At 44.3% G+C, this 14,254-nt stretch overlaps 1 protein-coding gene across 5 annotated transcripts in view; it reads left to right on the top strand.

The window, feature by feature from the left end:
- LOC124298375 (LIM/homeobox protein Lhx9-like) overlaps nucleotides 1-14,254 on the top strand; it is a 194,756-nt gene that overhangs the window by 158,567 nt on the left and 21,935 nt on the right. For all 5 annotated transcript variants that reach the window (XM_046750276.1, XM_046750275.1, XM_046750274.1 and 2 more), the window contains 2 exons: nucleotides 1,261-1,930; nucleotides 4,244-4,452. In XM_046750276.1, coding sequence (XP_046606232.1) covers nucleotides 1,499-1,930; nucleotides 4,244-4,452 — 641 coding nt within the window. In that variant the 5' untranslated portion in view covers nucleotides 1,261-1,498. The remainder of the gene's footprint in view (nucleotides 1-1,260; nucleotides 1,931-4,243; nucleotides 4,453-14,254) is intronic.

Here is a 14,254-nt window from a genome sequence, read left to right as displayed (position 1 = left end):
TCACGAGTTTGGTCAAACTGCAAACTAGGTTTGGCTCTCGTCAATTTTCGACGGTCCGCCGAATGTTCGGAATAATCGAAACCTTGCAAGGCGTTCGGAGATCAAAGGGATAATTTCCCGCCCTTTAATTTGCCAGGTAATCGGTTTTAGATTTGGAAAAGAAAAAACATTCATTTTGTTCGTGCACGGGTCGACGGGCAGTTTGCCCACCTCGATAATCTATCAGCCATGCGATTATGCCTTGAAAAGTTTTGGAGAATACCATTTCTGTTCTCGTTTCCTTGGTTTATTTACTTCTTTTTTTTTTTGTCTTCCTCGTTTTACATCCGTAGGTATCGGTTTTGCGCCGTGGACTAATTTCGGGTCGATTTCGGAGCTCGTCGAGTTTTCGGGGTACCTACTTGATACCTACCTACCTACCTACCTTCCTACCTATCCCACCCACCTTCCCACGCGGCTAGGCTGTCGGAGAGAAGACAACTAAACCCCCGTCCCGGGCCGCCCTTACTTTATCCCAGCCTTACGACGTAACGGCCTATTTCCTAAACAACAACAATTTAACCAAAATTAGATTTTCCATTGGATGCTTCCCGCCACGGCACTGGCACGCTGGCACAATAAAGAGAGGGTGGTATAATTAAAACAATAGAATGCTTAATTAGAAGAAGTCCGTGGCAACTGGGGTGGGGGTTACTATGGAACAAAGCACTACCTCGGGGTAATTCGTAAAGCCGTACTTTTATTGCAATGGTCCGTAAAGGAAGTGGAAGAAGAAAAAAATACCCACTGCATCCTAAGCTGTCGATTTCTTCCTCGGAGTTTTTAGATCTTCAAATGTAGCACTGTACAAATTCGTCTTATCGTCTTATCTTATCAGAAGACCACGAGTAACAACTTCATTACACAGATGCGAAAGGTAGAGAAAAATAAAAATACTAGCACAAATCCGATTTCAGATTGAAATTTTTGGTCCTTGTAATTGAGGTTCATATTTTGTACTTCGAAACCATTGTCATTACCTGTCGTAAAATTATCATCGATTTCTTTTTTTTTTCTAATTATTCAGCAAACTCATCGAGAATCCTGTTCGACGAAGATTCAGCATTATTGAAAACACCATTGACATTTTTCATAAATATAACTGACCAAGCGGGAGAAGTGCAGTAGTTCGACATCGTGTAACTGACGACCAATATCTCTCCGTGAAAAGATAATAATAATATACGCTGTATGACGAAAAATGTGTCGTTTCTGTTTCAGATAAACACATCGCCTGGGAACCTCTCCTTTGACGAGGGGGCTTCTTCGGGTATAAACCGAATCTCAAAAGTTCTCGCCTGAGAACGAAGCTGGGTAAGATATACCCAGTTGCATAGCGGTGTCAATCGTCCGTCGAGTCTTTTCGACTCGCGGTGTAAACTTTCGCACAGACTTAGTCGGTGGGCTTCCGCGGCCCACCCTCACACTCGTCAAGCTGGCTAGCGCCCTGACGGCCGGTATGAATCCCCACCATCCTGGCCATCCCGGTCACCAAGGTCACCCCGGTCACCCGAGTCATCCAGCAGCCTATCCGCACCACCAGTCGCTCTCGAGCAGCCCCCATCACCCGGGGCCCGGAAACGCGCACCACGGCTACACGCCGGGGGGCGGTGGAGGAGGAGGTGGCGGTGGCGGCGGCGGCGGCGGCGGTCCCACGACGACGCCGGACCTTCCCAGCCCCCACTCGCCTTCGCACGGGGCACCGACGGACCCCGGCGTACCTTACACGACGTTAACCGGTAGTCAAGGAATGCCCAGTAACGGGCATCATCACGGTGCCGGAGGTGGAATGATCGGGGAACACCCTCATCATCCCGGACATCCTCACCCTCATCATCCAGGTCATCCCGCGTACGCGCCCGTCAACCATAACAACAACTGCACGCTGAAGGTGAGTCTTCGAGGTGATTTTTGTAACTTGTTGATAATTACGAATCGATGAGAGGACGAGAGCAGGGTACTCTTTGATTGGCTTTGCTTGTTCGTACTACTTCACACGCGTTCGCGGACGAAAGAATTGGCGCGTAGATTTTCATTTACCATTTGCGAGGGTTTCGAAGTCTCGGAAACCTTTCGGTCTGCAACTCGTTTATGTAGGAGCGCGAAGTGGCACCGGCTTAAATCATGAATAGAACGTCTAACGAAGACGTAAATGAACTCCATTGGTCGTAGTTTAATCGTCGGCGTGTATACGTGGTCGGAATATTCTCACGTTGAACTTGTACACAGACGACGCTGCAGACGGTTAGCTACCAGGGTTCTCCACTCAGGATGATCAAAGTATCACTAATCTTGGGCACACTATCCGTTAGTCGAGACTCTGCAACGAAGTACAGAGCATCATGCGGTAGCAGGGAAAACGTTCCTTGAGAGTAAGCGAGCGAGCGAGCGAACGAGAGGTGAGGAAGTAGAAAGGGAAGAGGGGGGATCGTTCAACAAATGAAGCTAAAATTCTTTCATCGTTTTCTACGTTTGTGCGTCGTCCGTCCCTTATGTACACATGGGCGCATTGCTACACCGTGTATATAGTTATAGAGCGAGAGGCGACCCTTGCTCAGCCCGGCATTGAGCGCTTAACAATATCCCCATTTAACTGGGACCACCATAGAGCGTCTGTAGCGCGTCGTAGCAACCATGGCGGAATAATTGAATAGAGTCTGGGTGGTGGTGACGGTTGTAGTGGCAGTGGTGGTGTTGGTGGTGGTTGGGTCCTTTTCCGTTTCATCCCTACCACGGCACCGGACCAGAGGCCCTTTCCGTGCCCCTTCTGACTGTTGTGCGTACTCTCGGCCCTTTCTAAAGAGCCTAACCTCTCTTCTTACGAAACCCCCACCGCTCCGATTCCCCTTCCCCCCCACTCCTCGGCACCAAAGGCCCCTGGGGGCATTCGGACCCAAAGCACTCGCTTTCCAACCAGTCAGTTGGGGCCTGCCTTTCGAAGAGGCAGGTTGTTCGCAAAAGTGGGGGTCTATCGCATTACCTGTCTATACTCGAAACGGTGGTTTACCGAGTAGCGGTACGCAGAGTTTGTGGTGTTACTTCGGTTCTTTTCAACTGCCTCGTCTTGTTCCACCGCCGATTATAATGCACGCGATGATACGCGGCCGAGGAAGCTGCCGGTGTTGTTTTCTCTTGTGATATATTCTGCAACGCCAAGTGCAAAAGCGTTTCTGGACGGAATAAAACCGAGCGATTTTACTTTTTTTTTATGCAAAGACTACACGAGTTGAGATAGAGAGTTGCTTTTTTTTTTGATCATGCGGTAACGGTGTTCGGTGGACCCGGCCTTTCGCAAGTCCAATTTGAACAACTCTCAACGTCGTCGAGGGCCTTATTGGACCTCAGTGAACGTTGGCTCGCTGTGTAGGAGAGAGAATTTACAGTGCATCGTGTTCGTGAGGGTTCAGTGTTGCTTGTATTTTAGCCGGGACAGGATCCTGGAATACATGAACATACGTATTCACTATGGAAGTTCACAACCAGTACCATATCAGTGCCATCACTACGAGGATGAATCACATGAAGTGCTTTCCTGGTGATAAAATTGTAAGTGCGTCAGGAAAACGAATGACCCTTACTCCCCCCTCCCTTTTCATTCCCTTCTCGCCCTTCATCTTGCCTTCGTTCGACAATGTCGTCTACACTTCGGTTTCCTCTCTGCCGGACAGAGTGCGCACGTTATACCGGAGAATCGTGTGCGAAACTATCCGACGGACCTCGAGCCGAGCGGTTCGCGTGGATCACGCTCACAATCAGTTTTGTCGAGGACCGAGAACCTTCGTGCTTTACCTCGAACTCGCCCCGTTCTCACGGACTGAAACAATTCCACCCAATTATATTCACCGACGAACCGAAAGTAGTTCGAAAGGGTTTTAGAGATCGTTCCCTTTTTTTTATTTATTTATTTTTTTTTGTTTTCTTTTCACCCGGCCTGTAAGAGAGACCCTGCAATCTCACTCGAGCGTTTACTTCTTTGCCAACGAACCACCGATATTACAGGGACACATTCGAGCCGGTTTCCATCAATTTACTTATCGTCGAATCGGTCGTTTGATGGTGTTTGAAATCGTCGCGAACGTGTTTCGGCCCGTTCGAGACCTCGTCTCCCGGGTCGGCTTGGCCTCCCGACCACATCTAACCCACATGTACCGACAGAAAATCTCTGACTCACTCTTTTGTTTTCTTCTTCTTTCAACCCTTACAGCAAGAAGAAGGTCCCGGAGGACCGACGAGTATACAGCAATGTGCGGGGTGTGGTGGTCGCATAGTGGAACGGTGGCTCCTGCTCGCTCTGGACCGTTACTGGCACAACGGATGCCTAAAATGTACCTGTTGCGGTGCAGCGTTGGCTGAGATCGGCCGCAGCTGTTTCACGAAGGGCAATATGATCCTCTGCAAGAATGACTACACTCGGTGAGTGAGTCCACCACTCATTTTATACGTATTGTAGATATCGTCATTCGACTCATGTAACCGCAAATCGCCTGCGGGGGGGATCAACCTTGAGTAAGATTTTTAATTACTGGACCATGGGTGACGAGATTGACATTCGTTGATCCTGGACCGGGACGGGAGATCGAAACTACGTATTCTTACTCGCGGTCACATTCACCTATAGGATAATTGCCCGGGACTGCTCCAAATTTAGAGTATTCGGGGTCACAAAGACGTTAATTTAATGAGAAACAGACGCTGACTTAGTTAGCCGTGCCCGGAATAGATCGACGCAGAACGCCGGTCTCTTTCTCTCTTTTTATCTCTATCTCTCACTCTCTCTCCCTCTGTTTCTCCCTCTCTTTCTGTTCGTCCGTTCGTCCAACTGTCTGTCTGTCTGTTCAGTCTGTCTCCTAACTAGCGGCCTTTTTAAGACTCCGCTAAGGGCCAATTATCAGTAGCGACCCCGTGTGTTATACGTGTATATATATATACGTATATATATATATGTATATAATATATACATATAAACACATATGTATGTAATATGTATATATACACAAAATACACGCACACGTCTGTAGGACTTTTTACCAAAAATTCTCGTCTAATTAGAGTCGAGTGAGTTTGGTTGCGTGGGGACAACCGCAAAATTTCTACCAATATTCATGCAAGATCCAAACGTGTTTGCGGTCTTACGTTGCTAGAATCAAGTTTAAGAGAGAAACAAGACAAAAAAAAAAAAAAAACTAACAAAAAACAGCCGCGAGACATCCATCAAAATCACGGTATACGTGATGCGATAATTTGTAATTTCGAAAATTGTGCGCCTAACGCTGTACGTTTGGACAAAATCAAAAATCATTCCTTCGGCTGGACGTACGGTACGGTTATAGGGCCCACCTATTCATCTAGTCAAATGACGCACCCTGGAAACGTCAAGCACAATCATGTTGATTCAACAAAGTACCTAGCAAATTGGTGAAATTTGGTATTCGTCCAGGGCGGCGCGGGTGGGTGAGTGGGCGACCATGGGGGGTGGGGGGTGTTCCAGGGGTTCCGGGGGTCTGGAAACGGTCTGATTGCACATCTAGGCCAAACCGACGCGTACCCTACCCCGGGATTCCCCGCGGCTGTCGCGGCTCCGCAGGATCTGAGCGATCCAGCGGAAAGCTCGGGGCACTGATTGGCCGCTCCTAGTCGGCGGGTGGGCGGGACTTGGTCCAAACCGTAGGAACGTGGGAGGGGTGGGAGGGGTGATTGGACGCATCCCCGGTGATTGTGGCACCCCTTGATGCCCCCTTTCCCCCTTCCCGCCTACCCACCGGCGTCGTCCTCGTACCGTTCCTCTTTCTCTTCCTCTTGAACCCCTCGTCTCCCCTCGCCTCGGTACGTTACCCCCTACGTGGCTGTAAATCGAGTTTACCCTCTTGCCGTAGCGCAGCCCTTCAATCAAACTGATTGAAACATTTCTTGAATTCAAAAGAAACGACGACAGTCGTTGACTCTGTATTCGTTATGCGTATGTGTGTGCATCTCCATTTTCCACGTGTGTGTACATATATACATATGTATTATATATATATATATATATATATATATATATATATATATATATATATATATATATGCACATGTTACAAACGCGTGCCTTACGCGTTCGTGTAAGTAACCCTGTACGTGCATATGGAGAAGCATACCCCTCGACTTGTAGGTACGTTCTGCTGCTGCTGCTGTTGCTACCGCTGGTGATGATGGTGTATTGGGGTTTTACGCTCACGCAGACGCACACGCATTCACTCATCGTCGTATTATATCGACGCCGAGATCTCCTAATACACTCAACCACCGCCTATCCTGCAGTGTGTAAGAGATAGAGGGGGATGGGGTTGTCGGGCGTCGCGGCGCCATTAGCGCGTCGTGGTCAAATATTGATACGGCGCACACCCCGCACCCCTCGAATCATCGGGGGCTTGGGAATCGTTGAAATCGGTGGAACGCGAGCTGCTCCTCCAATGCGCTTAACTCGGGACCAATTCAAATCTCTGCCGAAATAATCTTGACGAATATCAATGAATGCTTTATGTATGGATACGGATTTAACATTCTTCTAATGTATTATAATCATTTGATGTTTCCGTTCTCTTTACATGTATCATTACATATAACGTTATACATATACTTGGTTGTCTTGCCTATGCGCGTTTGTGTTTGTCATTTTCATTGTTGTGTCGGTGCAAGTCTAAACCACACGCGTAACGTTTCTTTTTCTCTTTCTTTTTTGTAATAGGTACTTTTAGTCGCAGGACACAAATTTTACCCGGCTATACGACGTCCATGCGTATTTAATACGTCGCTGTTTGTATTTTTCTTAATGTTACTGTAAACGAGGTGGCGCGGAGAAACTACAGTTATCAGCATCAATTATGCACATATTTGTTATTTGAAACCGACCACGCAAGGCAATATAATACAGGATAAGTATTTTACGAAGCCGCGTCAATGTTTCATTATGAATGCCATGCATCGCATAAATTTTATAAAAGCTTGTTTCACTGCTGTATTACAGTGACAAATTCCTGCATTTCAGAAGAATCCATTCTACGTTATCACAAATTCGTTGTATTCTCGGAGTATCATAAGATTTCTTATCTTATACAAACGAAGATTTGGATTACTTCGTATAATATTTTTTATACGTCGTTTAGCCGATATTTAAATTAGTAGGACATGGCGTTATTAATACGCGCTGTGACAAATTTTCTTATTCATTCCGAATTTAACCTCATCGTTTTTATTCCCGTGCCTTCCATTTTTTTTTTTTTTCTTTATTTGTCGTGTTTAACGTCGAACTTGTTTTTGGAACGTGTTTTCCATTTAATATGAAATTATTATTCATTGTTCAAAGTTATCGTACATCGTTGATATGAAAGAGGTTGCTTTTGCAAGCGTGTATCGACATCAAAGTTATATCGTTTTCACGCGTATCCCGGTATATTGGCGTATTCTGTAGTTGATCGTGTAAAACCGGAGGGTAACAAACGTTCCCGATTGGGGTTGTTTGGCGAGGAATATCTATTGGTAGTCTTCCCTCGTCTTCCTTGACTGACCGACCTGACAAGACGTCAAAGAATCGCGAGGCCGCTAAGCGAATACAAAAATCGCGAATCGGATGGCCGAGAGAGCGGGAGAAAATAAAATAAAAAAAAAAAAATAAAAAACGAATGAAAATACAACGAAACGAAGTTGGCAAATCATATTATACGCACCTAGAAAAAGAAGGGAATCGCTTCTATCTCTTTTTTACTATTATTTAGATAAATCCAAAAACCTAAAAGAAATCGAATATGCAGGATATTTTACCGGCGGCTAATGCTTTTCTCGGTTAATTCGACGAAGACTGATAACTTTCGTGTGCCTACTTCGTACTCACATACACACGCATATCCCGATAACACCTTCTTCTTATTCCGGCGTTACCCCCCCCCCCCCCCCCCCCCCCCGAGGACATGCGTCAAGGGTTTTGGAGAGTAGTGGGTGGCAGTGTACGAACGATAAGGACTTCGTTATGGGTGCCTTTGAAGTTGGTCGCGTGTTGCCTCTCCCGGAGTAGACCGATATCTCTTAATATCTTGCGAGGAGAAGTTAATTACAACCCCTCCCCCGCACCCCTTCTAATCGCCTACCAGCCCCCCACGAATCTCGCGCAAGCGTAATTGTCGTTGCTGTGCTTTGCCCGAAATCCACTTCGTTTCGTGGTTTAGGTTGAGAGGATCGTCGAGTCTTTTATACACGTCCGTCATCGTTGTTGAACAAAAAAATTAAAAACGACGATGAAAAACTTTGAAAATAATTGATTATAAAAAGCAAACATTGCTTTCCTTTCAACCCCTTTATCTGTTTTCGATTTAACCTTTGCGGGATCGGATCGATGCTGACCAAATATCGTCGGGTGAATATAAGGGGGGAGTAGAGGTGCGGGAATCTCGCTGCGCGAATTCGTTTAATAAACGGACGCATATAGGTACATGTACGTGTGCACGTACATGAACACATGTATCTATATGTATGTATATAAAACCTGCAGAGATTAAATTCGAGCGTTTAAATGTAGTCGGATTAATTCACGGGTCAGTTTGTCCCGTCCTCGTCCTGCTTCGGTGGTCAAACCATCCCTGAAAAGCACGGGTCTTAATTTATATCCGAATCGAATCCAACACGGTCAATCCATTGCCGGCTGCATCCCTCGCGGTCAAACGAATTAATTCCTCTCCATTTAACGATGCTTCTGATAGTGGTGGTGGTGGTGCTGCTGCTGCTGCTGTTGAAATATTTGACTAACTTTACGTTTCGACAACCGCGGTGAATATAGATTGGTAGATATGTGTGTAGTAAATTAGTGTGGAATAAAAGAAGTTTCGATTAAAATGAGTCGTCCTGTAAAAACAGCGCCTGTGAGAATAATTGACCGAATGAGGAAAAACGCAGGTTAATCGAATTCTTAATTTTTTTTCCCCTTTGTTACTTTGCTGTATTCAATTTTTTTAATGTGGTTTTTTTTTTGGTTTTGTTTTTCTTTTTCCTTCTTGTTTGACAAACTTGCGCTCGATTATTTTCTCCGGCTCTTACGTACACTCTGTTCCTTTTCTCAGTCTTTTCTAGTTTCTTTATTTTTCTTCGAAACACACCGCGCACCCTGTATGCAACGGCTGCATATGTTTTCGCTACATAAATACTCGTCTACGCTTTCGATAAAAACTTGTCGCCGCTCGTGCCGCTTGCAATTCTGGCAGTATTTTTCAATTAGCTAAAAACAAAGGGCGACTGCTACTGAGGCGCGAAGAAATAACTGAATGTATGGTATACGCGCATTAAATATCATTCATATCTGTACAAAATGCACAAAGAAACAGAGGCAGGGAATAATTGCCAGCCACGTGTCAAAGCTTTATATATCATGTGCCGCTACTGTTTTCTCCTTTTTTTTTTTTATTTTAATTTTTTTTTTTTCTGATCCAACTTCTTTGCTTTTGTTTCTCCACCTTCCTTTATGGTTTTTATTTATTTATTTTTTTACGATATTGTATCGTGCGCATATACGTATCGCTTCCTGGTAGCTCATTATAACCGTACGTAAAACACATTTTACACGCTTGCTACTTCTTATAATATGTACACTTGTACACGTTATATCCGGGAAATGATTTCGTTGTCAAATAAGTTGTACGTATAAAATAATTCGCCGCTCTCTGCGCTTGTGTGAGTAACGTCTTCCGGTCACCCGGGTTGTTATTGATACCTCGAATTCCCTAATCACTTCACCATGTGGTTACGCTGGCTGGAGCTTTGTGTGTATTACGTATAGTGTAGTGTACGTATACCGTACGTGCACGCAGTCGAATTCACGCCATGTTCACGTCCACGCGTTGCAAGTTCATCGCCGCGAAGCGCGTAAGCTCTCGACAAGCATGCCGAGGAGAAAAGTTATTTCGAGTTCAGTCCGGAGATCAAAAGAAGGCACAAATCACTCGGAAGGCTTAGATTTGTCAGACTAACGTTTTATTTGGTCGCGGATTAAGTTCTTGGCTCACTCGGTGTTGCAACGAGTCCAAAAATTCTACGTAGGTAGGTTACAAACCGTAAAACACTTGCGTAATTTGGGCCGGTTAATTTTGAAAAAAATACAAGCCTCAAAATCTCTGTTAATGCGGCAGGGGATTGAAAGGGATAAGTATTCATCACCGGAGGTTATATTTTAAAATTGAAATGTACGATATTTTTTTTTGTCTACGTGACTCTTAGTCCTGGTAAAAGTTGAATGTTACAAAACTTGATTGTAATTTTCTACTTACGTAATAATAATTAATGGTCAACGCTCTTGGCGTCAAATTTCCGCGAAAGGTTGGTTATAACCCAATACCTATACTTAGAAGTTAGAGGATACCTACTTATATCTACATTCGTAGAATATAAACGGGATGAAATAATTTTGTTTAATCTCTCGAGGTGACGGTAGATTTACTTAAAAGCTTCAAAGTTTTGCGTCCCGATGAGAAATGGGCATATACATCCCATCCATACGTAATTACACGTGCGCAGTGTCTATGCGTGTGTGTGCGCGTGTGAACGTCCGCAGTGCCCGCGGAGTCGTCGTCGTCGGTTGGATATTAGAAGGCGTTTATACATCTCCCCGAGCGATGACAGGTTCTTTGAGGGTAATTATAGCCTTTGATAAACAAACCTTTAATAACTATACTACTCCATTGGGTCTATTTTAATTCGACTGTGACCGAGCGTCGGGCTTCGCCTTCAGAGATTGACGTTAGTTTTTTACACACGCCTTCGTTTCTTTTTCTCTCTCTCTCTCTCTCCCTCTCTCTCTCTTTTTCTCGTTCACTCTCGTTCCATCTCGTTCTCTCTCTGTCAGACGAGTAGGGTGTTACAGACGATACGTATCACGTGCAGGGAGAAGAAACGCGTGCTTTATATACGACGCTAAAGTTCGAAATCCACACGGTGTGCGAAGTTTGCCGCGTACTCGTATAATTGAGGGAGGGAAAATTATAAGCCTTGGTTTTAGCGAGCATTGCTCGAGTTGTATCTGTCGGGATGGTTGGTGTATCCTTTACCGTTCGTCAAAGGCACCCTTAACGGGGTGCCCCTGGTCGATTTCTACGTTGACGTATACACGTATCTTACAAGTATCAAATTTGCCTTATTCTATTCACAATTTTGAACAAAAACACTACAATACATTTTCATTTGAGGCAGAAATAAAGGAATGGCACGGATTCTACGAAATCGCGATAATAAATTCGCAGGAATCGTGTGAATTTTTTGTTTTTGTGTTGAATGAAAATATGTTGAAACGGTTTTGTTGAGAAGTGCATGTAGAATGCGGCTGTTATGCCCTTTTTTGCGTTTGAGATACGTGGACTTGGATAATTCAAGGTATGTACGACAACGTCGAAATCGACCAGGGCACCCACGTTAATCAGTTTTGCCGATAACGTAATGCCCCCCCTCGTCGAAACTCATATTTTCTCAGACTCTTCGTTCCTTTCGTCTCCTTTTCGTCAATCGGAGCATCCCCTCATTCTTGTGATTTCACCGTGAAAATCACGGGTCTTCATCAATACTTAAATGAATATTATGGCTTCGTGTTCTAAAATCAATAATACTCAGGGTGCCGTTCTCTTCGAAATCTGGTGAATCGAAAAGGAAAGACACGTATGCAGTGCAACGGTAAACGAAACTCTGATATGCATAGGTATACAACAGATATACCGATAGTAAAAAACATCGATTAGCCGGTGCGATGCCGCTATTTTTCCCAGCAAGTGAAGGAAAATATGGGTGGAAATTTGAGTCGAGCTTTGATCCTCAGAATCGAGCGTTCTTTTTTTTTTTACATTCATTTATGTCGCTTAATTTTTTTTTTTCACCCCCTTGAATCTCTTTCATCTCACCCTTCTATTTTCCTTTTTTCGCGTTGAATGTTTTGTTTTATTCTGTTCTTTCTGTATTGTTACTATTTTCATTTTGTTTTTTTTCCATACCCGATCATGGCGAAAAAACTCCACGGGGTTTTACAACGTTTTTCAAAGGGATGACCACCCAGTGGCGTACGGTTCGCGTTAATGCTTGTGAACGCTGGGGGGGGGGGGATATCTGCAGTTATACGACGTGTACTAGATCACAGAATTTTGTACATTTACTTTATGGTCGAGCTAAATATAATGTTTATATTTTTTCGAAATTTTGGTTGACATATAGGTAGTGCCAGAGATCATGAAAAATATATCAATCGGATTCGGTACAATCGTAAAATGTTTTACTAGTGAATCTTTACAAATATATAGAAATTTATTTATCATTATACTCTGTCACGCTGGGAGTACGATATTTTCTAATTTTTTTTTTTTTTTTTTTTCTTTCAAACATTGTCACAGTTTAATCTAATTCCGTTTGTCTCCTTCGTCAACGAATCGATATCGCGGTAATTTTACTATTATCTTAATTTCAGGTTTTCATACATAAGTACGTGCATGTTGTATCAGCTGACATTGAATATATACTTGTGCATACGTTAATATAATGAGTAATGGTAACGATAATATAATAACATAAGGTTATACTACAGCATGTGCAGCATGCAAAACGTGGACAGCATAGCAAATAGCCTTGAATTCGCATTCACGGGGAGGTGACGCCGCGGCGGCGACGTCGGGACGCCGTGGGTGAATTGAAGGGGGGCGGAAGAGGGGTGGTGGTGGAGTCGAGGCAACCTAATAATCGCGATCAGCCGTCGCTTATGTGTGCGTAATATATCAAATTACGTTTGCATGCCTGGAATGATAAACGTGGTGCCAGAATCTTCGTTCGCTTTTAGGTCCCTCGACGTCAGTCGCGTCGACTCCCACTTCGAATAAGAACTTAGTCGCGAACATGGCATGCCGGAAGAAACGATGGATTTTCCTTGGTGGAAAAATTTATTTATTCTCTATGTACGCACGTACTCGCCGCAAGTATTTACGCACATGCCGGTGAATTGAGAGATTCTAGATACAGTTGCAAAAGAAAGGTGTATCTTATTGCATCGGGCCTTACACACTTCTTGAAAAGAAATATGCTTCTGTTTTTTCTTCTTACAAAAAAGAAAGTATTTGATTATTTTTTGACGTCATATTTTCTCTTTAACTTGACCGGAACGTTGTGTTTTAAAACTATATACAGCGGTTCGGGCATAATGGATTGATATTGTGGAATTGATGTGCACACACTGTATCAACTTGTATCTTGACGATCTTGATAAAAGGATATCGAGAAACAAAGGTGTCGATTAGCTGTCTCAGGATTGAAGCGAGAACAAAAATAAACGAAAAATTGAAAATGACGGAGAACGAAAATTGAGAACACTTCCTCGAACGGTCTTCTCCCGATCACGCGTTGCATCGAGGCATAAGATTCTCTGCCGTTCTCTCTTCGTGCCCTGGTTAATTACAAGAGCTTGCGCCAACGTTGCAGGTCCAGTAGATATATATACATCACATGCAACAACTATCGTGGCTCAGCGCTCTCCTTCTCACTTTCTTACCCGGGAGTTATCCTTCGTATGTGTGTGTGTGTGTATGCGCGCGCTTTGAAACCTCTTCGCTTTTTTAGTTTTATTTATTTTTTCTTTCTTACCTCAGTCCTCTCGACTCGCCCTCCGCACCTCGGAGTCTTCGTTAGTTTCGTGTGCGGACAAGGCAATATTTATCGATGGCATGTAATTGGACAAACAATCCGTTACTTCACCGACTCTCTCCCTCGCCGCTACTTTTATTGCTAGCCGTGCGGAGCTGCCGCTTCTTTGCAATCGGACGGTGAACCGTACGCAGTATTCGAAATCCCGGCTTTCCGTTCCTGCATCCACGCACCTCCGTGTCCTTTGCGTTTCTCTCTTTCCTCCGCTTCTTTTCTCGTTACCCCTCGCTGCCTTATATCGCTCTCCGTTTTGACAACTTGCCGCAGCCGCTGCTATCCGGCGTCTCTGACGTTTTTGTTGCTCGTAAAATGGCATACGGAACTGGTTTTAACGACGGCTGATTGCCCCGTACTTTGTACTGGCTGTCTCTATTATTCACTTATTTTATTGTCGTATAATCACAATCGTATAATCGATTCAAGATTTCGGCCGACGTCAGATCGGGCCTAGACACAGTTTTAATAAATCTATCTAATCCGCCATTCGTGAATTCACTAGCATACAATTTTCTATCCATATGGAATACATCCG

Source organism: Neodiprion virginianus, chromosome 2 (assembly GCF_021901495.1).
Source record: "Neodiprion virginianus isolate iyNeoVirg1 chromosome 2, iyNeoVirg1.1, whole genome shotgun sequence".
Taxonomy (NCBI): Eukaryota; Metazoa; Arthropoda; class Insecta; order Hymenoptera; family Diprionidae; genus Neodiprion; species Neodiprion virginianus.
The sequence above is the reverse complement of the archived record's forward strand: the minus strand, read 5'-3'. Positions and strand labels throughout refer to the sequence as shown.